This window comes from Rhineura floridana, chromosome 3 (assembly GCF_030035675.1).
Source record: "Rhineura floridana isolate rRhiFlo1 chromosome 3, rRhiFlo1.hap2, whole genome shotgun sequence".
Lineage (NCBI taxonomy): Eukaryota > Metazoa > Chordata > Lepidosauria > Squamata > Rhineuridae > Rhineura > Rhineura floridana.
The window spans coordinates 229,973,318-230,000,700 of NC_084482.1; the positions used below are offsets into that span (position 1 = coordinate 229,973,318).

Below are 27,383 nucleotides of genomic sequence, written 5' to 3' on the forward strand. Positions count from 1 at the left end.
CCAGAGCAGCTGCCAGTTGGGGCACAAATCATCCATCACTGGCCACAGAGGAGAGAAATAGAAACTCCCTTTCCCAAAATGCAGCAGATTCCAGGTTGTCAGAATGTTTTGACTAGCAGTTATGTTGGATGTAGTTGGATTTGTAACTATACTGTTTATTTGTGTTGTTTTGTATTTTATTGTGGTATGTCCCATGCACACACAGCCAGTGTGGTGTAGTGGTTAAGGTGTTGGACTATGACCTGGGAGACCAGGGTTTGAATCCCCACACAGCCACGAAGCTCACTGTGTGACCTTGGGTCAGTCACTGCCTCTCAGCCTCAGAGGGAGCCAATGGTAAACCACCTCTCAATACCACTTTCCGTGAAAATCCTGTTCATAGGATCGCCATAAGTCAGAATCGACTTAAAGGCAGTACACACACACACACACATGTCCCATGGAGATGTGAGGGATGCAGGCAGGACATAAACACTTTTAAACAAAAGGGGGGGGAATGTATCAGTGGAGAAACTCTCCGGCTCTTCCTGAAATTGGCTTGCCCTGTCAGTCCATGGAAAAAGAGTTTCCTGCGTCTGCAGATAGGTCAAGGCCAACTTTTGAAACTTCACAATGAAAGAATAAGTAGAATGGGAATCCACGGAGCTGGATCTATTTTAAATCTCTCCTAGAGGGCTGGAGTGGCAGACTCCGTGACACCCTGTTTGCTACGAGTAATTCTTATTCAGAATTCTTATTCTTAATCATTGTCTTGTTACGTGTTAAGGATTGTCTTCTCCTTCCAGGAGCCTGTGTGGATGTCCTGCTTCCCAGCCCCCCGCATCTCATGGGTCAATTGCATAAACAACAGCAGAAATCTCATGCCCCTATCTCATGCCCCCATCTACACTCTGCCCCTCATCCTCCCACCATCTCCAGACGCAGGAGTGACTCAGCTTGAAACGCTTCGGCTGCATTAGACACCTTGGCAAGGGACGTGATTCACCAATATTCTGGTCCCTCAGATTTGTTTTGTGTTCATTGCACCTGCTCGCTCTTTCTCCTCTTTCATATGCATTTCTTATAGGAAGTGGGGCAAGAGCAACTCCTGTTTGAGTTCTTCTGTTTGTATTCCAGAAGGAGGATAGAGTGAGGGTCCTCCAGCTGGCTAGGCTGGCCTACTTTTACCTGTGCTGTTCTCTGCTTGTTTTCCTCCCCTTGTAAGGGATATGCTCAGAGAAGCTGGCCTGCCCCTCCTTCCTTTCTCTTCTTCTTAAAGAGAGGAGACCCCTTTGTCTCTGCTCTCCCTCCTGAGCCATGAGGGTGACTCCCAAGACTGGGCGTTGTACCTCCAACTTAGTTAGTTAGTTAGAAGTAGGTATGCCTTTCTATCTACTACTATTTTTAAGTCTCAGTGATCTCAGTGCAGGGTAAAAGCCTGCTTCTCAGGTAAATACACACACGCAGGCACACAGCATTTCAGACCTCTGTTGAACTCTGCTTCATTTATTTATTTATTTATTTACCGCCCCATAGCGAAAGCTCTCTGGATAGTTTACAGTACAGTAGCCCCCCCCCTTTAAGGCACTTCGCTAATGCGGCGGTCTCAATTCGATGCAATTAGAGTAAAGCCCCACTCATATGGCGCTTGTTCCTCTTTTATGGCGGATTTTGGGCATCGCGCGCCATTGTATTCAATGAGTTCTGCTTTACAGCGGTTTTCACTTTACAGCAGGGGTCCGGAACGTAAACCGCCATATGAGTGGGGCCCTACTGTAACTAAAAACATTAAAAACAAATATACAAATTTAGAAACACATCTTTTAAAAACGATTTAAAACAATTTAAAAATTTAAAACAATTTAAAAACACATGCTAAAATGCCTGGGAGAACAGGAAAGTCTTCTTTAAATACAAATTTACACAACAAGAAGCCTCCGCTCTGTCTGTTGAACTTCCCACCGCATGCATCTCAGAGCGCTGGGCAAAGGGGGGCTTCAGCCAGTCTCTCCTCTCCCCCCTCAAATGGAAGGGGGTTGCTAACTGTCAGCTCAGGCACAGGAGGTGGAGGAGCCTGACTGAGAGGCTTCTGATGGAGCAGGCTGAGCTCCCACTGGGGGGTCTGGAGTTGGGGAGCTGTAGTGTCAAAGGCAGAGGTGGGGCTCCCTCAAAGCTGGACCTGCTACTTGGACCCTCCCTGGGTGATTTGTCCCAGTCCCAGTCCAAGTCCTCTGACTCACCCCCACTGCCACCTGGCAGGGCTCACAACAGTGTTGTTGTTGTTGTTATGTGCCTCCAGGTCGATAACGACTTTTGGCGACCCTATGAATCAGTGGCCTCCAAGAGCATCTGTCATGAACCACCCTGTTCAGATCTTGTAAGTTCAGGTCTGTGGCTTCCTTTATGGAATCAATCCATCTCTAGTTTGGCCTTCCTCTTTTTCTACTGCCTTCTGTTTTTCCAAGCATTATTATCTTTTCTAATGAATCATGTATTCTCATTATGTGTCCAAAGTATGATAACCTCAGTTTTATCATTTTAGCTTCTAGAGATAGTTCTGGTTTGATTTGTTCTAACACCCAATTATTGGTCTTTTTTGCAGTCCATGGTATCCGCAAAGCTGTCCTCCAACACCACATTTCAAATGAGTTGATTTTCCTCTTATCAGCTTTTTTCACCGTCCAACTTCTGATTTCTGGACTATGGTCTCCATTTTGGTTAATGATTGTGCCAAGATATTGATAATCCTTGAGAAGTTCAATGTCCTCATTGTCAACTGTAAAGTTGCATAAATCTTCTGTTGTCATTACTTCAGTCTTTTTGACGTTCAGCTGTAGTCCTGCTTTTGTGCTTTCCTCTTTAACTCTCATCAGCATTCGTTTTAAATCATTACTGGTTTCTGCTAGTAGTATGGTATCGTCAGCATATCTTAAATTATTGATATTTCTCCCTCCAATTTTCACACCTCCTTCTTCTTGGTCCAATCCTGCTTTCCGTATGATATGTTCTGCGTATAGATTAAATACACCCCTGTCTTACACCCTTTCCGATAGGGAACGAATCAGTTTCTCCATATTCTGTCCTTACAGTAGCCTCTTGTGCAGAGTATAGGGTGCCTATCAGGACAATCAGATGCTGTGGCACCCCCATTTCTTTTAAGACATTCCATAGTTTTTCATGATCTACACAGTCAAAGGCTTTGCTGTAATCTGTAAAGCACAGGGTGATTTTCTCCTTGGTCCGTTCCATTATCCAACGTATGTTTGCGATATGATCTCTGGTACCTCTTCCCTTTCTAAATCTAGCTTGGACATCTAGCATTTCTCGCTCTATATATGGCAAGAGCCTTTGTGATGTGGCTGCAAAAAAGGCAAATACTATTTTAAGTTCCATTAACAGAAATATCATTTCCAAATCACATAGAGTTCCCCTCTATTAGGCACTAGTTAGGCCTCATCTTGGATACTGCATTCACTCCTGGACACCACACATGAAGGAGTGTCCAGATAAACTGGAACAGGTCAGTGGCGTCACTGGGGTTGGTGTCACCCAGTGCAGTAACTCATGATGTCACCCCATGGACGTCCTCCCGTACCAGACCATACAGAATCCTTAGTAATGCTTTTTGTATTTTCTTGTTTTGTATTCTGTTCTACCCAAAACCAATAAAAACATTATTTTAGAAAAATTACTATACAGGCCCTACCTTCACATAACCTTTTGCTTGTCCCATTGTTATTCAATATTGTTAAAGGGTTGTGTAAGGTTACATGCGCACCATGCATTTATACCACTTGAAAGAGTCATGGCTTCCCTCAAAGAATCCTGGGAAGTGTAGTTTATGAAGGGTGCTGAGAATTGTTAGAAGAATCCAATTCCATTCAGAGACCTACAGTTCTCCAGTTCCCTGGAAAGAGAGATTGATTGTTAAACCACTCTGAGAATTGAACCTCTGTGAAGGGTATAGCGGTTTCCTAACTCTCAGCTCCCTCCACCAACTACCCTTCCCAGGATTCTTTGAGGGAAGTCATGACTATTTAACAGGGCAGGCGCCAGGCATGACTGGGCCCTTAGGCACCAGCCTACCCTGGGCCCCCCACTCCCAGACCCCTCCTACAGACCATGTGGGACTGCTCCACCTACCTCTTCTCTTTCTGTGAAGGCCCTGCACACTGGGCACACAGGTCGCTGCCATCAACTAAGATGGCAGCGGAGGCTTCTCTAAGGGGCTGATACCCCTACCACCATCTTTGTTGATGGCATGCATGCACGCTATGCTGCATGCATGCAAATGCCTGCCATCAATTAAGATGGCAGAAGCTTCTGCTGCCATTTTGGTTGATGGCAGCTGTGTGCAGAGCGCACAAGGCATTCACAAAAAGGGAGGAGATGTGGGTGGAGCGGGCTGGCGCTGTGGGCCTGCACAGTCTGGGGGCCCCTGAGAGTTTTGTCTCTGCTATGTGTGGCAGGGTCAGGAGTCGACCCTGCTGAGGGTCACGGAAGGGGAGCGCTACCCCCACACCCTAAGGAGGGGCCCTTCAGGGACCCCTCGGCCAGGGCCCAACCTGACCGCCTTTTGGCAGCAGCCCTGCTGTTTAAATGTGAAATAACAGTGGAATAAATGTATGGCATGAAAGTGATCCAAGTGATCCAAAGTGATCCAAGTGTAAATGTGTAAATGAAATGCCATGTTCAGTCACTGACAACATCATCCTATTGCTTGTGTGAGGCTTTTATCGTTTACAATTTCACATGGTAATTTGTCTTCACAAAGTCACCATACTTTTCTCCCAGGCCCCAGGGCACACCTGTATTGTAACACACTACAATCTTTGCCTATTAATCATTGCTATTACTATACAACACACAGGCCTCTGCAATATTTAGCATCCAAAAAGAATGTTAAGTGAATATCAGGTTTCCCCGTTGTCTGGAAGCTGCCTAGGCTCAGTTGCCCACTCCGAATTGGAAAGCTGGCTGGCTCTAGAAATTGCATTGCAGTCAGTGAAGCAGGGGAGGGGGAGGGGAAACACTGCACATGGACAGAAGCACTGTCCCTGTTTCTTCCTGGGCCGATCTCTGGTATCGAGAAAGGTTCTAATCGCTAAGCTCAGCCTGTTTTCCTCAAATGGGGATGGAGGGGAGAGTCCGAACACAAAACAAGGGCACAGACTGTGAGAAAGTTCAGCTTTCTCCTGCAACAGGAAGCTCTTAAAAATGCAGCAGGCGGAGGAGAGAGATGGAACGAGAACCCTTTGACTCCCCCTACCTCAAGCCGCTTTTCAGTGCCACCTGGCAGGGCTGCTTTGAATGCCTCCGATCCCTTACCAGCCCCACCAGCGATGCACGCCTGTAATATGTGTGCGGCTCCCTTTCGCCTCATTGGGCTGTTCAGCCGGAGACGAGCCAGAAAGATCAGAAGCAAAAGTGGCTCTTTCAAAGTGAGCCGCGGGGAGCCGCTTCTCAAGCTCCCAGCAGCGGAAACAACCACCACCCCGCCTGCTGCCTGGCACAGGAAGAAACGCCCCCCGGGAGGTACCTGCACCACCCCCAACAACAGCACCTAAAGCTGGCTGGGAGAAGCTGGAGCCATCGCAACAGCAGCGGCGGCAGCGTGCTCTCCTTTGCCTCAGCTTAAGACTTGTGACTTTCTCCTCTTCCAAGCCTTAACAGCGGAGGTTTTCCAAACCTTATCAGAGGGGGTGACATCCAGAGCTGCCCCTAGGCACCGGGAAGTGCAGCACAAGAGCAGATTCAAACCTCCCACCTAAAATTCCCAGCTCATGAGCGGGCAGGCCAGACAGGATGGGGGAAAAAACCGCTGTGCAGCAACTGCCCTGCTTCCCAGTGCCTAAGGGTGGCTCTGGGTGTCACCCCCTCTGATGGTGTCACCCAGTGCGGTCCACACACCCCGCATCCCCCTAGTGATGCCCCTGTTTCTTTATATACATGTTGGTCTCTTTCACTCTAGTGTGAGTAACTGTTGGATATGCTCCCTACTCCCTGTCGATGAAGTACTCATCCCTTTGACTGAACAGAACTCACTGACACAATCCCTATTTTTATACCTATGGAATGGAAATGGTTCAGCGCAAATTCTACCTGAGACATAGCCCCTGTGGCCCAACAAAATGGGATTTGGTAGGTCCTGCCAAAATTGGATACAGCCTGCTCCATGAGCAAGAGGGAGCCCCAGCTGACAAAGTGTCAAAGCGAGTTAAGCAGCAGAGCGAAAGAGGATAAGTAGCTCCCATTTATTCCATTATTTAATTGAAGTAAAACAGCTCAGAGCAATAAGTAATAAGGGCAGCCCAAGGTCACCCTGAGCTAGGAGCCAAATCCTGAAAGAACCTATATCTTAGGAGACAGATCCTAGGAGAAGGAAGCCTATAGAAAGGCAGTTTTCAACACCACCCTAGCAGGAAAGCTTCAGGGGACACTGTAAACAAGGCTAAATTCCAGTCGGACAGAAGGGGGAAAAGGAAACTCCACAGACACATCCAGGGAGAGAGTCAGCTCAGTCCTTGCTAAAAAGGGCAGCTTCAGCCTTCCTGAAACACAACCACAAGCTCTGTTTCCCTAGGTTAAAGAAAGGTCAGGCTGTTCTAGGTGGGAAAACAACAAACAAAAAAGACTTGCCTGGAAGTCGCAGTCCCTTGCTTAGATTAAAAGCAGCCAAAAGCTTAAACAGCCCTGCCTTCAAAGGAAGGAAGCCTGAGATAATCCTAAAGAGTTAAGCCCCAGCTGATAGTTGAGCCATCAGCCTCAAAAAACACATCATTGGCTGGCAACAGTAGCTGGGAGGAACCAGCCACACATATAAAGTCAGAGCACCCTAGCGAGGGAGCCTGCTCCATGAGCTAGAGAGAGCCCCAGCTGACAAAGCATCAAGGCGAGTTAAGCAGCAGAGAGAGTTCGGCAGAGAGTTTGTAGCGTTATTGCTTCAAATCATTTCGCTGCAGGAAGGAAAGGGAGAAGAGGGGGGTGACACGTTTCTTGCTTTTTTGGAGAAATAAGTGCAATTGCCAGCATGTGTATCTCCTTAAATAAACATAAAGGCAGAAAAGCATACATTCGTTTAAACGTAATATGGCAAATACAAACAAGGAAGGAGCTGCTCGTCGGTTTCACGCCTGCCTCTGGAAAGCTTTGTCAATTTCAATCTCCTGGCATACTTTCCATGTCACCCCCCCTCCTTCTCCCTTTCCTTCCTGCAGGGAAATGGTTTGAAACAAAAACCCCAGCCAGTAGAATGAAATTGACAAAGCTTTCCGGAGGCAGGAATGAAACCGACCATCCCCCCTTTCTCGCTTGCTGTGCATTGCAGATCTCACCCAGAGCGGCCGCCCAGTTCGCAGGCTGGCAAAAAATAAAATGCATCTGCGCAGTAGTGGCAGACCCCCCCAACTCCCCACCATTGCGATGATTGGTTCAGTTTTCCCGGTCTTATTCTCACACATGTGCAAAAGTGCAGATACGTGATAGGCTGGAATGAGGAGAAGGGGCAAGGCGAAATGTCCAAGAAGCGCCCATCAGCTGTAAAGTCCTCCGTATTGCATCCTAGCTCCTGAAGGCACAGCGGATGAATCCCACTTTTAAACAGCAAATCGCACTTTTGCCTGTATTGCAAGGAGCGGATTTAACCCGCGAAAATGTGTAACAGCGCGAGATGCCGTTTGGATGACCGAAAAACAATGAGCACGCATAGCAGGCGTGTCACACATTTTGCAGTCGTCTGGATGAGCCCTCAGTCTCCCAACAGATATTGGGTTAACTGAAGTCCCCACTTACTACATCATGCCTCCTGGAAACATTTGCTTTGCAAAAATTTCATTCTCATCCTGTCCTTGTTTGTGTGGTCGGTAGTAGACTCCAACCACCTTGTTCCTTTTATTCCTTGCAACATTTATTTCAATCCAGGTACTCTCGGTGAAGCTACCAAACTCATCCTCCTGTATTTCTGTGCAGGCATATATATTTTTAACAGATTATTATTTTATTTTTATTATTATAATTTATTTATACTCCGCCTTTCGGCCAAAGGCCCTCAAGGCAGCTTACAAAAATCACAAATGTAAAAATATAATATAAAATACATCAATAAAACAATACAATTTACAATTTAAATCAAGTTAGGAGTGGTCTCTCTCAGCAAGGTGTTTTTGTTGCACTTAAAGCCTTTTCTATGTTTGTTCCATAGGCTGTAAACTTGTAGTTAAGCACCCTCCGCTGTTTCCTGGCAGTGGATTCATTAGGGGGCTGTGGGCGGTGCAGACCGCACCAGGTGAAACCATCAGAGGGGGGTGACTCTCAGCTTTAATTTAAAAGAAATATTAAGTTTCTAAGTGGTCCGGTTCTCGAGATATGCATAAAAACATCAGCTGCCCCCCAGTGGTGTTACTAGGGGGGTGCGGACCACACCAGGTGACACCATCAGAGGGGGGTGATTCTCAGCTTTAATTTTTTTTAAAAAAATTAAGTTTCTAGGTGGTCCGGTTCTCGAGATATACATAAAAACGTCAGCCCACCTGTCAAATCTTTTTTTAAACTACTGTATAGCACTTCATAGCTTTAACCCCGCCCATTCAGGATTGCAGCCAATCAGTGAAGTGTTTGTTTGACCTGTGGCAGTGTCAAGTAAACCTCATTGCAAGGCCAGAAAATGGTGGTTCCTCCCCCCCGTTTATCTGAAAATCTCATAAATTGGGAAAGTATACAAAACAAACAAAACAACAAACACAAAAGACTTGCCTGGAAGGCGCAGCCCCTTGCTGAGATTAAAAGCAGCCAAAACCTTAAACAGCCCCACTCCTCGCTCAGGAAGGAAGCCTGAGAGAATACTAAAGAGTTAAGCCCCAGCTGATAGCCATCAACCTCAAGTAACACATCACTGGCTGGTAGCAGTAGCTGGGAGGAACCAGCCACACATATAAAGTCAGAGCACCTAGCGAGGGAGCCCCAGCTGACGAAGCGTCAAGGCCCCAGCTGACTAAAGCGTCAAGGCGAGTTAAGCAGCAGAGCAAGTTCGGCAGCAGGGCGACGAGGCCAGGGCCCCCCACTCTGCCTGTCTGTTCCCTGACCTCAACTAAACCGCAGTCTCCAACCCATTGACGTAATAAACCTTAAACAAAACTATGCAGGGTAAGAAGCAAGCAGGGTTGTGGGGGCTTTCCAGTGTTTTGCACCGCCTGCAGCATGTACGACTATCTGCCTGTTGGACAGAAGTCGTGGGTATGCTCTCGGTGCAATGAGCTCCTGGCTCTCCAGGAACGACTTCATTTCCTTGAGGCCAAGGTGGCGGACCTGGAAAAGCTGAGAGAGGCAGAGAGGTGTGTGGAGGAGGCCTTCAGGGACGTAATAGCTGTGTCCCACTCCAACGATGATAGCTCTCCTGCTGTCATAGAGAACGATGGTCTCGGGGAAGGAGAGCATCCAGCTGAGGAAGAGGGAAACGATCCCTTAGAAGGGACCCATTCCTTGGGGGATGAGCAGCTATCCTCTCGTGCCGAGGATATATCTCCAGGGGCTGGAGGGATCCTTGTAGTGGGTGATTCGATCATTAGGAACATAGACAGTGGGGTGTGTGATGGGCGTGTAGACCGCAACGTGTTTTGCCTGCCTGGTGCGAAGGTTGCGGATATCGCCCGTTGTTTAGATAGTTTGGTAGACAGTGCTGGGAAGGAGTCAGTGGTCGTGGTGCACGTTGGCACCAACGACATGGGGAAATGCAGCCATGAGGTCCTGGAAGCAAAATTTAGGTTGCTAGGTAGGATGCTGAAAGCCAGGACCTCCAAGGTGGCTTTCTCTGAAATGCTACCGGTTCCACGCGCAGGACCAGCCAGACAGGCCCAGCTTCGCAGTCTCAATGCGTGGATGAGACGATGGTGTCGGGTGAAAGGGTTTGGATTTGTTAGGCAATGGGGAACATTTTGGGACAAGCCGGGCCTGTACAAAAGGGACGGGCTCCACTTCAACCAGAATGGAACCAGACTGCTGGCACTTAAAATTAAAAAGGTGGCAGAGCAGCTTTTAAACTGACTGAGGGGGAAAACCCAACAGGAGCTGGGAAAGGTCCGGTTCGGAATAAACCTCCCTCCTGGGATAAAAACCAAAGAAATGATGAAATTTTAAAAGGGGTAGGCCTAGAAGTAGGCATTGTGAGAGCAGGGGCACAGGATATCAATTCAGAAGAGCAAAATTACCACAGGCCTAACCACAAGTGCCAAAGACACTTGAAGAGAGACACTGCTTACAAGTGCCTGTACGCTAATGCTAGGAGCCTGCGAACCAAGATGGGAGAACTGGAGTGCTTGGTCTTAGAGGAGAGCATTGATATAGTGAGCATAACGGAGACCTGGTGGAATGGAGAAAACCAGTGGGATACAGTTATCCCTGGATATAAACTATATTGGAAGGACAGGGAAGGACGTATTGGTGGTGGAGTCGCTCTATACGTGAAAGAAGGCATTGAATCCAGCAAGCTCGAAACCCCAAAAGAGGCAGACTCCTCCACAGAATCATTGTGGGTGGTGATACCATGCCCCAGAAGGGACTTAATACTGGGAACGATCTATCGTCCCCCTGATCAAAATGCTCAGGGAGACCTTGAGATGAGAAATTGAGGAAGCATCCAAACTAGGAAATGTGGTAGTAATGGGTGACTTCAACTACCCAGACATAGACTGGCTGCATATGTGTTCCAGTCATGACAAAGAAGCAAAGTTTCTAGATATTCTAAATGACTATTCCCTAGACCAGTTGGTCATGGAACCGACCAGAGGGACGGCAACCCTGGACTTAATCCTCAGTGGGGACCGGGACCTGGTGCAAGCTGTAAGTGTTGTTGAACTGATTGGGAGCAGTGACCACAGTGCTATTAAATTAAACATACATGTAAATGGCCAATTGCCAAGAAAATCCAACACGGTCACATTTGACTCGAAAGAGGAAACTTCACAAAAATGAGGGGATTGGTAAAAAGAAAGCTGAAAAACAAAGTCCAGAGGGTCACATCACTCGAAAATGCTTGGAAGTTGTTTAAAAACACTATATTAGAAGCTCAACTGGAGTGCATACCGCAGATCAGAAAAGGTACCGCCAGGGTCAAGAAGATGCCAGCATGGTTAACGAGCAAAGTCAAGGAAGCTCTTAGAGGCAAAAAGTCTTCCTTCAGAAAATGGAAGTCTGGTCCGAATGAAGAAAATAAAAAAGAACACAAACTCTGGCTAAAAGAAATGCAAGAAGACAATAAGGGATGCTAAAAAAGAATTTGAGGAGCACATTGCTAAGAACATAAAAACCATCAACAAAATATTCTATAAATACATTCAAAGCAGGAGACCATCTAGGGAGATGATTGGACCCTTGGATGATAAGGGAGTCAAAGGTGTACTAAAGAACAATAAGGAGATTGCAGAGAAGCTAAATGGATTCTTTGCATCTGTCTTCACAGTGGAAGATATAGGGCAGATCCCTGAACCTGAACTAACATTTGCAGGACGGGATTCTGAGGAACTGAGACAAATAGTGGTAACGAAAGAGGAAGTTCTAAGCTTAATGGATAATATAAAAACTGACAAATCACCTGGCCCGGATGGCATCTACCCGAGAGTTCTCAAAGAACTCAAAGGTGAAATTGCTGATCTTCTAACTAAAATATGTAACTTGTCCCTTGGGTCCTCCTCCGTGCCTGAGGACTGGAAAGTGGCAAATGTAACGCCAATCTTCAAAAAGGGATCCAGAGGGGATCCCGGAAATTACAGGCCAGTTAGCTTCACTTCTGTCCCTGGAAAACTGGTAGAAAGTATGATTAAAGCTAGATTAACTAAGCACATAGAAGAACAAGCCTTGCTGAAGCAGAGCCAGCATGGCTTCTGCAAGGGAAAGTCCTGTCTCAGTAACCTATTAGAATTCTTTGAGAGTGTCAACAAGCATATAGATAGAGGTGATCCAGTGAACATAGTGTACTTAGACTTTCAAAAAGCGTTTGACAAGGTACCTCACCAAAGGCTTCTAAGGAAGCTTAGCAGTCATGGAATAAGAGGAAAGGTCCTCTTGTGGATAAGGAATTGGTTAAGAAGCAGAAAGCAGAGACTAGGAATCAACGGACAGTTCTCCCAAAGGACGGCTGTAGAAAGTGGAGTCCCTCAAGGATCGGTATTGGGACCTGTACTTTTCAACTTGTTCATTAATGACCTAGAATTAGGAGTGAGCAGTGAAGTGGCCATGTTTGCTGATGACACTAAATTGTTCAGGGTTGTTAAAACAAAAAGGGATTGCGAAGAGCTCCACAGACCTCTCCAAACTGAGTGAATGGGCAGAAAAATGGCAAATGAAATTCAATATAAACAAGTGTAAAATTTTGCATATTGGAGCAAAAAATCTTAATTTCACATATACGCTCATGGGGTCTGAACTGGCGGTGACCGACCAGGAGAGAGACCTCGGGGTTGTAGTGGACAGCACGATGAAAATGTCGACCCAGTGTGCGGCAGCTGTGAAAAAGGCAAATTCCATGCTAGCGATAATTAGGAAAGGTATTGAAAATAAAACAGCCGATATCATAATGCCGTTGTATAAATCTATGGTGCGGCCGCATTTGGAATACTGTGTACAGTTCTGGTCGCCTCATCTCAAAAAGGATATTATAGAGTTGGAAAAGGTTCAGAAGAGGGCAACCAGAATGATCAAGGGGATGGAGCGACTCCCTTACGAGGAAAGATTGCAGCATTTGGGGCTTTTTAGTTTAGAGAAAAGGCGGGTCAGAGGAGACATGATAGAAGTGTATAAAATTATGCATGGCATTGAGAAAGTGGATAGAGAAAAGTTCTGCTCCCTCTCTCATAATACTAGAACTCGTGGACATTCAAAGAAGCTGAAGGTTGGAAGATTCAGGACAGACAAAAGGAAGTACTTCTTTACTAAGCGCATAGTTAAACTATGGAATTTGCTCCCACAAGATGCAGTAATGGCCACCAGCTTGGACGGCTTTAAAAGAAGATTAGACAAATTCATGTAGGACAGGGCTATCAATGGCTACTAGCCATGATGGCTGTGCTCTGCCACCCTAGTCAGAGGCAGCATGCTTCTGAAAACCAGTTGCTGGAAGCCTCAGGAGGGGAGAGTGTTCTTGCACTCGGGTCCTGCTTGCGGGCTTCCCCCAAGCACCTGGTTGGCCACTGTGAGAACAGGATGCTGGACTAGATGGGCCACTGGCCTGATCCAGCAGGCTCTTCTTATGTTCTTATATACATTTCAGTGTTTTTCCCTCTTGCATGTAGGAGTCAGATCCTCGGCAGTGTTTTCATAACCTTCCCAATACTTGCTTTTGTGGGGGTAAAAGTGACAGTCCTCCATGGGGATTTGTTGCAGTCCTCTTCTTGCTTGTCAATTTCTTCCTGTACTTTGTGTTGTTCCCTGTTTGATTAGTTCCTCCTGTGTTCTATTGAGTGTAATCGTGGATGTTTTCCGTCAAGAAGATGAACAAAGCGCACCCCTTGCAGGTGACAACAATTGATTGATGCCCCTCCAGTTTTTGTTTGTTGTTTACTATTCCTGTTCTCAGAGGCAGTCTTGTTGTCCCTGTTGTCAGTGCCAGGAATTAGTTGAACGGATTCTAGTTTGTGTGTGTGTCTGTGTGTTTTAATTCACGTGCCCCTCTCAGGCGCGCGCCGCCGAGCCTGGTGGGAAAGAAAGTATGCAGATGAGCTGCTTACCTCACCAGAGCTCCCAAGTCTTTCAGGGACAGGAATCTCGAGTCCCTTTTCGCTCGCAGTCCCCCTCCTTCTTCACATCCATATATAGAGATCGGGAATACCATGGTCTGAATGATCCTGACTTTGGTGTTCAGTGATACATCTTTGCATTTGAGGACCTTTTCTAGTTCTCTCACAGCTGCCCTCCCCAGTCCTAGCCTTCTTCTGATTTCTTGACTATTGTCTCCATTTTGGTTAATGATTGTGCCAAGATATTGATAATCCTTGACAAGTTCAATGTCCTCATTGTCAACTCTAAAGCTACATAAATCTTCTGTTGTCATTACTTCAGTCTTCTTGACGTTCAGCTGTAGTCCTGCTTTTGTGCTTTCCTCTTTAACTTTCATCAGCATTCGTTTCAAATCATTACTGGTTTCTGCTAGTAGTATGGTATCGTCTACGTATCTTAAATTATTGATGTTTCTCCCTCCAATTTTCACACCTCCTTCTTTTTGGTCCAATCCTGCTTTCCGTATGATATGATCTGTGTATAGATTAAATAAATAGGGTGATAAAATACACCCCTGTCTCACACCCTTTCCGATGGGGACCTTGAGATGAGATATAAAATTGAGGAAACATCCAAAGTAGGAAATGTGGTAGTAATGGGTGACTTCAACTACCCATACACAGATTGGCCGCATATGTGTTCCAGTCATGACAAAGAAGCAAAATTTCTAGATATTCTAAATGACTATGTCCTAGACCAGTTGGTCATGGAACCGACCAGACGGATGGCAAACCTGGACTTAATCCTCAGTGGGGACCGGGACCTGGTGCGAGATGTAAGTGTTGTTGAACCGATTGTGAGCAGTGACCATAGTGCTATTAAATTAAACATACATGTAAATGTCCAATGGACAAGAAAATCCAACACAGTCACATTTGACTTCGAAACAGGAAACTTCACAAAAATGAGGGGATTGGTAAAAAGAAAGCTGAAAAACAAAGTCCAGAGGGTCACATCACTCGAAAATGCTTGGAAGTTGTTTAAAAACACTATATTAGAAGCTCAACTGGAGTGCATACCACAGAACAGAGAAAGTAACACCAGGGCCAAGAAGATGCCAGCATGCTTAATGAGCAAAGTCAAGGAAGCTCTTAGAGGCAAAACGTCTTCCTTCAGAAAATGGAAGTCTTGTCCAAATGAAGAAAATAAAAAGGAACACAAACTCTGGCAAAAGAGATTGAAGAAGACAATAAAGGATGCTAAAAAAGAATTTGAGGAGCACATGGCTAAGAACATAAAAACCAACAACAAAAAATTCTGTAAATACATTCAAAGCAGGAGACCATCTAGCTAGGCGACTGGACCCTTGGATGAAAATGGAGTCTAAGGTGTACTAAAGAACTATAAGGAGATTGCAGAGAAGCTAAATGAATTCTTTGCATCTGTCTTCACATTGGAAGTTTAATGGACAATATAAAAACTGACAAATCACCGGGCCCGGATGGCATCCACCCGAGAGTTCTCAAAGAACTCAAATGTGAAATTGCTGATATGCTAACTAAAATATGTTACTTGTCCCTCAGGTCCTCCTCAGTGCCTGAGGACTGGAAAGTGGCAAATGTAACGCTAATCTTCAAAAAGGGATCCAGGGGGGATTCCAGAAATTACAGGCCAGTTAGCTTAACTTCTGTCCCTGGAAAACTGGTAGAAAGTATTATTAAAGCTAGATTAACTAAGCACATAGAAGAGCAAGCGTTGCTGAAGAAGAGCCAGCATGGCTTCTGCAAGGGAAGGTCCTGTCTCAGTAACCTATTAGAATTCTTTGAGAGTGTCAACAAGCATATAGATAGAGGTGATCCAGTGGACATAGTGTGCTTAGACTTTCAAAGAGCTTTTGACGAGGTACCTCACCAAAAACTTCTGAGCAAGCTTAGCAATCATGGAATAAGAGAGATCCTCTTGTGGATAAGGAATTGGTTAAAAAGCAGAAAACAGAGAGCAGGAATAAACAGACAGTTCTCCCAATGGAGGGCTGTAGAAAGTGGAGTCCCTCAATGATCGGTATTGGGACCTGTACTTTTCAACTTGTTCATTAATGACCTAGAATTGGGAGTGAGCAGTGAAGTGGCCAAGTTTGCTGACGACAGTTAATTTTTCAGGGTTGTTAAAACAAATAGGGATTGCGAAGAGCTCCAAAAAGAACTCTCCAAACTGAGTGAATGGGCGGAAAAATGGCAAATGCAATTCAATATAAACAAGTGTAAAATTATGCATATTGGAGCCAAAAAATTGAATTTCACATATACGCTCATGGGGTCTGAACTGGCGGTGACCGACCAGGAGAGAGACGTCGGGGTTGTAGTGGACAGCAGGATGAAAATGTCGACCCAGTGTGCGGCAGCTGTGAAAAAGGCAAATTCCATTCTAGGGATAATTAGGAAAGGTATTAAAAATAAAACAGCCGATATCATAATGCCGTTGTATAAATCTATGGTGCGGCCGCATTTGGAATAATGTGTACAGTTCTGGACACCTCATCTGAAAAAGGATATTATAGAGTTGAAAAAGGTTCAGAAGAGGGCAACCAGAATGATCAAGGGGATGGAGCGACTCCCTTACGAGGAAAGGTTGCAGCATTTGGGGCTTTTTAGTTTAGAGAAAAGGCAGGTCAGAGGAGACATGATAGAAGTGTGTAAAATTATGCATGGCAGTGAGAAAGTGGATAGAGAAAAGTTCTTCTCCCTCTCTCATAATACTAGAACTCGGGACATTCAAAGAAGCTGAATGTTGTAAGATTCAGGACAGACAAAAGGAAGTACTTCTTTACTCAGCGCATAGTTAAACTATGGAATTTGCTCCCACAAGGTGCAGTAATGGCCACCAGCTTTGATGGTTTTAAAAGAAGATTAGACAAATTGCCAGAAGCCTCAAGAGGGGAGAGTGTTCTTGCACTCGGGTCCTGCTTGTGGGCTTCCCCCAGGCACCTGGTTGGCCACTGTGAGAAGAGAATGCTGGACTAGATGGGCTTGATTATGTTCTTATAACTGTTCCATGATCAACTGGTCTAGAGCATAGTCAGTCCAGAAAAAGAAATAATCATTCTTAAGGATCAGTCCAGGTCAGTCCCCAGCAGTACCACAAAGGGTGAGAAAGGCTCCCTCTCTGAAATGCCAGAGTGATGCTGCCGGTCAGTGCAGACAAATCAGTCTGCAACGCAACACAAGTCAGAGCACAGCACAGGTAAAGGTAGGCAAGCCTAGCCAGCTGAAGACCCTCACTCTATCTCCAGAAGCATAAGAACAAAAACAGCAGTGGCTCTTGCCCCACTTCCAGCACTGCTAGCCGTGAGCATGAATTGTCTCCGTAGAGATTTTGATGGCATGGCCCATGTGCACGCCCCATTCACCACCTTTTCTCTCTCATCCTTCCACGTTAAAGTTAGAGGTTGAAGCCTTATGGAAGTACTGATGTGTATTAATTGAGGCTGTTAGAAGATTGCATTCATAGGTCAAAGAGGCCGTTCCAGAGCCCCTCATGGAGCCTGGTCATCCCACTCTCCCTGGGGATTGGTGGCAAGGTCCATATCAAGTGATGCTGATGGCCCATTCTGCCTGCAAGGTGCAAACAACTGCACAAGTGTCACAGCGCAAGAACGGAGCTGAGCTGAACCAGTTGTGACTTTGACCCATGAAACAATTTCCCTGTTGACCTTGTATCTTCCACACTCATTGTGGCACCTGGATTCCCAGGCACCTTAGACACTGAAAGGAAGAGGTGTTCTAGTGCTACAGTGGAATTTGGCTCGTGTTTCTCACCCTAAAACTCCTGCTGGACTGAGGAAGATAAGTGACAATGGAATCTTGAAGAGTTGCCTGCAGAGACAAGCCAAAATAATACTGGAAAATGGGGAAAGGGGTGTTTCTTTATATACATGTTGGTCTCATTCACTCTAGTGTGAGTAACTGTTGGATATGCTCCCTACTCCCTATCCATGGGGAGGGAGGCGTTGCCCTTGTACCAATCCCTTTGAATGAAGAGAACCTCACTGATACGGCCCCCATTTTTATGCCAATGGAATGGAAATGGTTAAGTGCAAATCCAACCTCGGACTTAGCCCCTGTGGTCCAATAAAATGGGGTTTGGTATGTCCTGTCAAGATTGGGTGAGTTCTGTTTTTTGGGAAACAAGACCAAAGGAAAGAAAGGTTGGTGTAAGTAAATGCAAACATTATTTCACCCTTGAAGGGGACGGGAAAAATAACCACACCCAGAATCCCACTTTCTGCCACGATTATCATGATTTTCATGCTTCCTGTAACTATTCTATTAAAATATTAATTTTATCTTGAAGCCGGAGTCGGACTCGGTACATTTCTACCAACTCCACCCAAAATTGCTTCCGACTCCCACTCCACGATTCCAACTCCACGGCATGGGGTGAAGGGAAGTGGAACAGTTTGTGGTTAAGCTAAGAGAAGAACATTGTCGCGGGTCTGAAACTCTCCATAAAAATCCTGTTTGAAGCCCGGCTTCCCCATATGGATGCAGAGAAAGAGCAGAACTCTGCTTAAAGTACTTTCCACATTCAAAGCATTTATACATCTCTTCCCTTAAAAGGATCTTTTGATGTGCCTGAAGGTAGCTATTCTGACAAAAGGTCTTTCAACACTACAAGCACATATAAGGTTTGTTCCCTGTATGCGTTCTGTGATGCGAGGTAAGGTGGTCACTCCGACTGAAGTCCTTTCCACACTGAAAGCATTTATAAGGTTTGTCCCCTGTGTGAATTCTTTGATGTGAAGAAAGGCCGCTACAGTCACTGAAGCTTTTTCCACACTCCAAGCATTTATAAGGTTTGTCTCCTGTGTGAATTCTTTGATGCATTGTAAGGCTGTCACTCCGACGGAAGTCCTTTCCACACTCCAAACATTTATAAGGTTTTTCCCCTGTGTGAATTCTTTGATGCGAAGTAAGGTGGTCACTCCGACTGAAGTCCTTTCCACACTGCAAGCATTGATAAGGTTTGTCCCCTGTGTGAGTTCTTTGATGCAAAGAAAGGCCGCTACTGTCACTGAAGCTTTTTCCACACTCAAAGCATTTATAAGGTTTGTCCCCTGTATGAGTTCTTTGATGAGAAGTAAGGTTGCTACGGTCACTGAAGCCCTTTCCACACTCCAAGCATTTAAAAGGTTTTTCCCCTGTGTGAATTCTTTGATGCCTTGTAAGGTGGTCACTCTGACTGAAGTCCTTTCCACACTCCAAACATTTATAAGGTTTTTCCCCTGTGTGAATTCTTTGATGCGAAGTAAGGGGGCTACTCTGACTGAAGCTCTTTCCACACTCCAAGCATTTATAAGGTTTGTCCCCTGTGTGACTTCTTTGATGTGAAGAAAGTCCGCTACTGTGACTGAAGCTTTTTTCACACTCCATGCATTTATAAGGTTTGTCCCCTGTGTGAGTTCTTTGATGCGAAGAAAGTCCGCTACTGTTACTGAAGCTTTTTCCACACTCCAAGCATTTATAAGGTTTTTCCCCTGTGTGAATTCTTTGATGCCTTGTAAGGTGGTCACTCTGACTGAAGCGCTTTCCACACTCCAAGCATTGATAAGGTTTGTCCCCTGTGTGACTTCTTTGATGCGAAGAAAGGCCGCTACTGTGTCTGAAGCTTTTTCCACACTCCAAGCATTTATAAGGTTTGTCCCCTGTGTGACTACTTTGATGCGAAGAAAGGCCGCTACTGTTACTGAAGCTTTTTCCACACTCAAAGCATTTATAAGGTTTCTCCCCTGTATGAGTTCTGTGATGCAAATTAAGGTGGCTACCCTGACTGAAGCTCTTTCCGCACTGAAAGCATTGATATGGTTTGTCCCCAGTGTGAGTTCTTTGATGCAAAGTAAGGTGGCTACTCTGACTAAAGCTCTTTCCACACTCCAAGCATTTATAAGGTTTGTCCCCTGTGTGACTTCTTTGATGCAAAGTAAGGGTGCTACTCTGACTAAAGTTCTTTCCACACTCCAAGCATTTATAAGGTTTATCCCCTGTGTGAGTTCTTTGATGCAAAGTAAGGTGGCTACTCTGACTGAAGCTCTTTCCACACTCTAAGCATTTATAAGGTTTGTCCCCTGTGTGACTTCTTTGATGCAAAGTAAGGGTGCTACTCTGACTAAAGCTCTTTCCACACTCCAAGCATTTATAAGGTTTGTCTCCTGTGTGAGTTCTTTGATGGGAAGAAAGGTTTCTACTGTCACTGAAGGTCTTTCCGCACTGAAAGCATTTAAAAGGTTTTTCCCCTGTGTGAATTCTTTGATGCATTGTAAGGCTGTCACTCCGACGGAAGTCCTTTCCACACAACAAACATTTATAAGGTTTTTCCCCTGTGTGAATTCTTTGATGCGAAGTAAGGGCAGAACGCTTCCTGAAGCTCTTTCCACACTCGAAACATTGATAAGGTTTTTCCCCTGTGTGCGTCTGTCGCTCCTCTTGTCTCTTTGCTCCATCTTGACTCCTCAGTTTCTGCTCCTGCATCTGCTCCTCAGCTTTTTCCAGTGATACTTCAGATGGTTCTCCCTCAGCCTTGGACCCCCAGATGTATCCTGATAAAATGAAACAGAAAGGAGATAAAATGCTGTGGAGAAATCCTGTGAATATATTATGATTTGTACTTTGAAACGTATTTCTGGGAGCTCTGTTGATATCAGAGTTTAACTGTCAAAGCGAGGCCTTGTATGGCGTTAGTTTAGTAGTAGGTGCTTGGTAACAGGTTTTGAAAAGAGACCAGAGAGAGACAACTGTAACAAAAATTTGCTCCCTTGTTCCTCCATTTAAGGGGTACAGCCCAGTACATATGAACAGCTGGAATTTACAAACATAGGATGTATCCTGTCTGACAGGAACATGGCCCTTTCAACTGCCCAGAGGGCAACTCGCATCCCCTCCCTCCCTCGCAAAATGTTACCTGCAACACGACACTCTATTTGTTTAATCTATATGTAGAACATATTATATAGAAAGCTGGATTGGAAGAAGATGCAGGAAGTGTGAAAACTGGAGGGAGAAATATCAATAATTGAAGATATGCGGGGTTACCCTTGAAAATGGTCTGGAAGCTGCAACTGGTACAGAATATGGCAGCCCGCCTGATTAAAGGCAGCCGCCAGCGAGATCACATTACTCCAGTGTTAAAGGAGTTACACCGTTTACCAGTTATTTTCCAGGCCCAATTCACGGTGTTGGTTTTAACCTTTAAAACCCTGCACGGTTTCAGCCCAGTCTATTTGAAAGAGTGCCTCCATCATCATTAGAGATGCCGCTCAACAAGATCAACCTCAAAAGGCCTTCTCTCCATCCCACCAGTTAAAACAGGTAAAGTGGTGAAGACTAGGGAGAGGGCTTTTTCAATTGTGGCCCCCACATTGTGGAATTCCCTCCCAAATGATCTGCGTCATGCCCCCACTATGATGAGCTTCCGCCGGGCCTTGAAGACCTGGCTCTTCAGGCAGGCTTTTGGGGTGGGCTAGGTTTTACTATTACTGTTGAGATTTTAATGTTTTAATGTAATTACATGTTTTTATTTTGTATGTCGCCCAGAGTGGCTGGACAACCAGCCAGATGCGCAATCGATCGATCGATCGATAGATAGATAAATAAATAAATGCAGACGATACCATACTCACAGCAGAAACCAGTAATGATTTGAATTGAATGCTGATGAAAGTTAAAGAGGAAAGCACAAAAGCAGGACTGCAGCTGAATGTCAAGAACACTAAAGTAATGACAACAGAAGATTATGTAACTTTAAAGTGGACAATGAGGACATTGAACTTGTCAAGGATTATCAATACCTTGGCACAGTCATTACCCAAATTGGAGACAATAGTCAAGAAATCAGAATAAGTCTTGGATTGGGGAGGGCAGCTATCAGAAAAGATCCTCAAATGCAAAGATGGATCACGGAACACCAAAGTTAAGATCTTTCAGACCATGGTATTCCTGATCTCTATGTATGGATGTGAAAGTTGGACAGTGAAAAGAAAAATCAACTCATTTGGAATGTGGTGTTGGAGCAGAGCTTTGTGGGTACTATGGAGCATGAAAAAGACAAATAATTAGGTGTTTAGAACAAATTAAACCAGAACTGTCACTAGAAGCTAAAATGATGAAACTGAGGCTATCATATTTTGGACACACCATGAGAAGACATGATTCACTAGAAAAGACAATAATGCTGGGAAAAACAGAAAGGAGTAGAAAAAGTGGAAGGCCAACAAGAGATGGATTGTTGCCATAAAAGAAGCAACAGACTTGAACTTACAAGATCTGAACAGGGAGGTTTGGGATAGATGCTACTGGAGGTCACTGATTCTGAGGGTCGACATAAGTCATAGTCGACTTTAAGGCACATAACACACACACACCTATACTACGTGAATTCAGCTTTAATTGATCCGAGAGAGCCCAGTGCCCAGCAAACCTACGTGGGAAGAAATATCCTTCAAAGGTGGGCTGTGATATGCAGCCTTTGTGCCTCATCCACCATCAGGAAAAAGCCTGCAGTGGACCAGCCAAACAGCTTTACACCTGAGAGGACCATTATCCTGGAGGTAAGTAGTGACTTAGGATCAGGTAGATACTTGAGCTAAAACGTGTGTTCCTCACTACCGGGTAAAACGATTTTGAGGTGCTAAAGAAAAGCTGACTCTTCAGATTAGTGGCAGCAACAGGGGAAAGTGTTGGTTTTAGGCCTTACACAGTAAGTTAAAGAGGGCTCTTGCTGGGAAGCGCAGGGGGTGCTGTCCTAGGATCCCAGAATCATAAGTACTAAATTGCCCCCCCAGAGTCTTCCTCTCTGGGAAAAGGGGGTGTAGGAAATGATGGCAGCTCTACCGATAATCTGAAAAGCATAGTGGGTCAGATTTGCAAAGCAGGGGTGCCAGGAAGGGACTAAGAAGGCTATCCTTAAACTCTCCTAATTCTAACAGCATAAATCGCCATCTCATGAATCTCCCGCATGATCTCCTTGTACAGAGCTCTCTAGTCTGGAGCCAGCTGAGCCCGTTGATCCTTGGTGAAGTGCAAGGACACTTCCTCAAAGGTAACCCATCCCTGGAAGAAGAAAACCATTGCCTTTCTCATTAATACTCCCAGGCAAGGCATGGACATCATCTGCCCTCCACTTCCACTCTGAAGAGAGATGTGGCAACCGGGATCTTTTCCTTTAGTGTTCACACATCATGTCAGGTCCAGATGGCATCTACCGGAGAGGTCTTAAAACAGCCCAAATGTGACATTGCTGATCTTCTAACAAAGACTTGCTACTATATGGACTGGCAAATGTATTACAATTTGAAAGTCAAAAGGACACAGAAGGTAACCGGGAAATCAGAGGCCTATTAGCTGTTCCGGGAAAAGAAGTGGAAAATATTATTAGACAGAATTCCCAAACACAGAGTGCAACACAGCAATTATGGGATATGAGGAAATATGCTCTCATGCATCAGTAAGTGTTTAAAGATCAGGAAGGAGAAAGCAGGAATAAATGAACAGTTCTCCCAATGGAGGGATGTAAGAAGTGCCCCCCCCACCAATCATCAGGATTAGGACCTGTGCTTTTAAACTTGTTTCTAAATCACATGGATTTGGGGTGAGAAGTGAGGTAACCAACTTTACCGTTGATATCAAGTTCAGGGTGATTAAAATAGAGATTGTGAGGAACTCCAAAAGGACCTCTCCAAGCAGGGTTGGGTATTAAAGAGCAAATGCAATTATTTATTTATTTTTATTTATTTATTTAATTTCATTTATATACCGCCCTAAGCCTGGCGGCTCTCTGGGCGGTGTACATAAGAGATTAAATGTAAGCAAGCTTAAAGTGATTTACAGAAGTAAAAAAACTGCTGGTGACTGACAGGAGAGAGACCTTGAGGTCATAGCGGATGCCTCAATTAAGATACTGATGTTATAGCTATGAAATTGGTGAATTCCATGTGAGGGATCATTAAGACACAGATTGAAAATAAAACTGCCAATATCATAAGAACATAAGAAGAGCCTGCTGGATCAGGCCAGTGACCCATGTAGTCCAGCATCCTGTTCTCACAGTGGCCAACCAGGTGCCTGGTTATATCATAACACCATTATACACATCTAAGATGTGAGCCTACTTAGAATGCTGTCTTCAGTTCTGGTTGCCTGTCAGCAAAAATAGCATTCTAGAGGTGGAAGCGGTAGAGAAATGGGCAACCAAATTGATCAAGGGTCACAACATTTGAGGATTTTTGCTGTAGAAAAAAAAGCGTAGTGGAGACAAGATAGAAATATATGATCACAGCAGACATTTAAAGCGCATTCAACACAAATGTCAAGCAAATGGCTTCCCCAAACGAATCCTGGATAAAGAGTTTTTCCTCACTGCGCTACATTTCCAGCACCCTTAAACTACAACTCCCCGGACTCTTGGGAGGAAGCCATCTGCTTTCAATGATTTTTTTTCACTTGTAAATGCTTGGAGTGTGGAAAGGTCTTCAGTCAGAGTGACTCAATTTTACCCATCTTAAGCAAGATTGCACAGGAGTAAATACCACTGAACTCAATAAGCAAGCATATGATCAAGCCTGCCCTGCCCTCCCCCTTCCTTTCCCCTCCCCCTCTCCTCCCCCTCTTCCACCCCATTGTCAGTTTTACCTATCCTAACCATGACTGCATAGGAGTAAATCCCATGGAACTCAATAAGCATGCAAATTATCAGACCTGCCTTTCCCCTCCTTCCCCTCTCCTCTCCCTTCCTCCTCCCCTCCCCTCTTCCTTCTTCCTCCTCGCCTGCCCACTCCAGCCCTCTTTCCCATCCCCCTGTCAGTTGTAGCTATCCTAAGCATGATTGCATGGGAGCAAATCCCACTGAACTCAACAAACGTGCAAATGATCAAACCTGTCCTCCTCCCCTCCCTCCTCCACCTTCTCCCCTTCCCATCCCCTGTAGTCAGTTCCACCTATTCTAAGCATGATTGCAGGGGAGTAAATGCCACTGAACTCAATAAGCATGCAAATGATCAACCCATTCTCAGCAAATTTGAACAGGATCCCAATTCTTACCTCCCAGATTAAAAAGCAGAGAAATTCACTAATAGGCAAAAAACCTTGCACTTTCAGAACGTACCTACAGCCAACAAATATTTCTATCAAACTTTAAAAAGCAGGGAAATCAGGCGACTATAGTGAATGCACCAGGGGAGCGAGAGATCTGACCTCCTCTCTACGATATTGGACTACCCTACAAATTGGTCAAAATGCAAACACAATTTGGATTGGTCTTTCACAGTCCAATCCACTTCTTGTGCAGCTTGGAAAAATTTGGTAATATGTGCCTCTGGGCATATGGTGAGTGGTGGCCTATTAGTGAATACTGTCTACAGTTCTGGTTGCCTGACCACAAAAATAGCATTCTAGAGGTGGAAGAGATAGAGAAATGGGCAACCAAACTACTCCAGGGTGGTAACATTTGGGGATTTTTGCTGTAGAAAAAAATATTTAGAGGAGACATGATAGAAGTGTATGATCACACCAGACATTTACAGCACATTCAACACAAATGTAAACCACATGGTTTCCCCCAATGAATCCTGGAGAATAGTTTTTCCTCACTGCGCTACATTCCCAGCACCCTTCATAAACTACAACTCCCAGGACTCTTTGGAGGAAGCCACATGCTTTCCATGTACACTGTGGATGTGCCATAAAGGTGCTTGGTGTGGAGAAACTGGATAACACCCTCTGATTTGGTAGGGAACTTACACTTGGTGCAGGAAGAGGGAGCAGGAAGTAGCTCCCACCAATTTGCACCCATTTCAGGAAAAATGTCACTGGCTAAACAGTTTCTCTGCCAGGCTACCCTAAAACAAGGAGAGCAGGGCCACGTTTCTTCTTTCCTGAATTAAACGGCGACTTTAATGCTAACAGGATAGGAAACTGGGGAGGGCTGGCAGAATGGCGGCATTGGCAGAAGAGCCTCACTATTCAAACTATCGCAGCTGAACCAAAGGACAAACGAGGACACATGCAGAAGTGGCCCATTTAGCGCACTGTCGTCTCCTTAGCTCTGCCCCGACTATGGGGCGCCTCCATCTCCAAGCTGAAGGCCACGAAATTCATCCCCAGAACCACCGCGGGATGCTCCGATCTGGAGGGTCTGCTGGGGGGCGCTTCAGGGGGTGTGTCTCTCCCTCCCCCCCTCCCCTCCGCCCCCAATTGCACACCTTTGTCTCGAGGCTCCCCCCGCGCAACCGCGCTCGCCAACATCGCGCACGAAGAGGGGCTCCTCCGGCGCTCCCAGCATGCATTTCTCGCAGGGAGGGGGGCAGGAAAGGGAAGTCCCTCCTTTGCGCCCTTTCCTTCCGCTCGGTCGTCGTTTGTTAACCCTTAAAGTGGCTGGAGCTCCTCGGCTGCTTCGCACGGACAGCGAGAGGGGAGGCGGGAAGCCCCTTTCTGGCCGGTGATGCTTCTCCAGATTAAAAATAAAAATGCCATGCACATTTTTTTAAAAAAGGCTCCGAGGGAACAGCTGAAGTTAACCTAAACCCTCATTTCCTTTACCTGTTAGATTCCTCTGTCGCTCTGGGTCCCGCAGCGCAAGAAACGGGTGCAGGGATGAGTGGAGCTATTTGGAGCAGGGAAACTTTGGCTGCCTTCAGTTCCTCCAATCCCACCTACGCTGCTCCCCCTTCCTGCCGCAGCTCCAGAGACCGGGATCTCCTTACGCCTGCACCCGCCACCCACACATTTTCTCTCTCCCTCCCCAGAGGGATCAGCCTTTCCGGCACTTGTCTGCCTTTGCAGAGGTCTGATGGCAGCTGCAGGGATCGCAGGAGGCATCAACAGAGACGCCACTTAGAGAGCTGGGAGCAGTGAAGATTTGGGAAAACCCGGAGTGGATTCCACTGCCCCACCGACATGAAACCCCCTGCCTCCACTGACTGTGTGAAAGATTTGAATCCTGGGGGATACACGCTTCAGGATCAAGGAGCTGCGGCCATAAAAAGAAAATCAATTCCATCAAAATATAATATTTATTAGAGATGTTGCAACATCTTCCATGACATGCTGATCCATCATGTGCAGAAGATGAGATGGAATCCCTGGCAACCTTGGCACTACACAGCTCCGAGAAGGGACTTCCTTTTTGCAAGAATGACAGTATAAGGTACACTGCCACCACCCCTTAAACTGGTTAACCACCCTTAGTCAAGGGGAAGCTCAGAACCCAGAAAACTGCCAAGGATTCCCAAATACCAAGAGTCCAACAGACACTCCTTGCCCTGGAGCCTTTAGGCAAAATCCCCAATTGACACAGTAGTCGTGGTCAGTGGCCAAGTTACCATTTTAGGGCTCACCTCCTCCTGAAATGAACACACACTGGGAAATAGAAGTAACTTTATTAAAGAATGAAAGAGGTCCTTGCTTCATGCTCTGTGCTGCGTGGGTGGGATTACACCTGAGGGAGGGGTGGGGGACAGTTAATCATGGCAGGGACTGTGCAGTGCCCCCCACTGCCTTGGTAGTTTGTGTTGGCCCCATATCCAAGGGGATAGCCCCAAAGCCTGGCTGGGATTATTTCCCCCTCCCCATAGTGATGGGTTTCTCTCTCTCCTCTGCCTGCAGCCCTCATCAGTTAGACTTGGCTGCTCTGTTGGCATCCCATCATTCTCCCTG

At 45.7% G+C, this 27,383-nt stretch overlaps 1 protein-coding gene and 1 pseudogene across 1 annotated transcript; one reads left to right on the forward strand and one right to left on the reverse strand.

The window, feature by feature from the left end:
• LOC133381895 (zinc finger protein 420-like) overlaps positions 1–27,383 on the forward strand; it is a 154,425-nt pseudogene that overhangs the window by 70,201 nt on the left and 56,841 nt on the right.
• LOC133381902 (zinc finger protein 883-like) lies at positions 14,769–26,013 on the reverse strand. Its single transcript, XM_061621477.1, has 2 exons — positions 25,931–26,013; positions 14,769–20,275 (listed from the first exon to the last, which is right to left on the reverse strand). Exons 1-2 carry the CDS (start codon positions 25,971–25,973, stop codon positions 18,351–18,353), a joined length of 1,968 nt encoding a protein of 655 aa, XP_061477461.1. The 5' UTR covers positions 25,974–26,013; the 3' UTR covers positions 14,769–18,350.

Coding starts and splice junctions, on each gene's coding strand:
- LOC133381902 (XM_061621477.1), bottom strand. CDS start 25,973: ATGTTGGCGAGCGCGGTTGCGCGGGGGGAGCCTCGAGACAAAG. Junction 20,276..25,930: donor GGGGGAGCCTCGAGACAAAG/GTGTGCAATTGG, acceptor TCATTTTATCAG/GATACATCTGGGGGTCCAAG.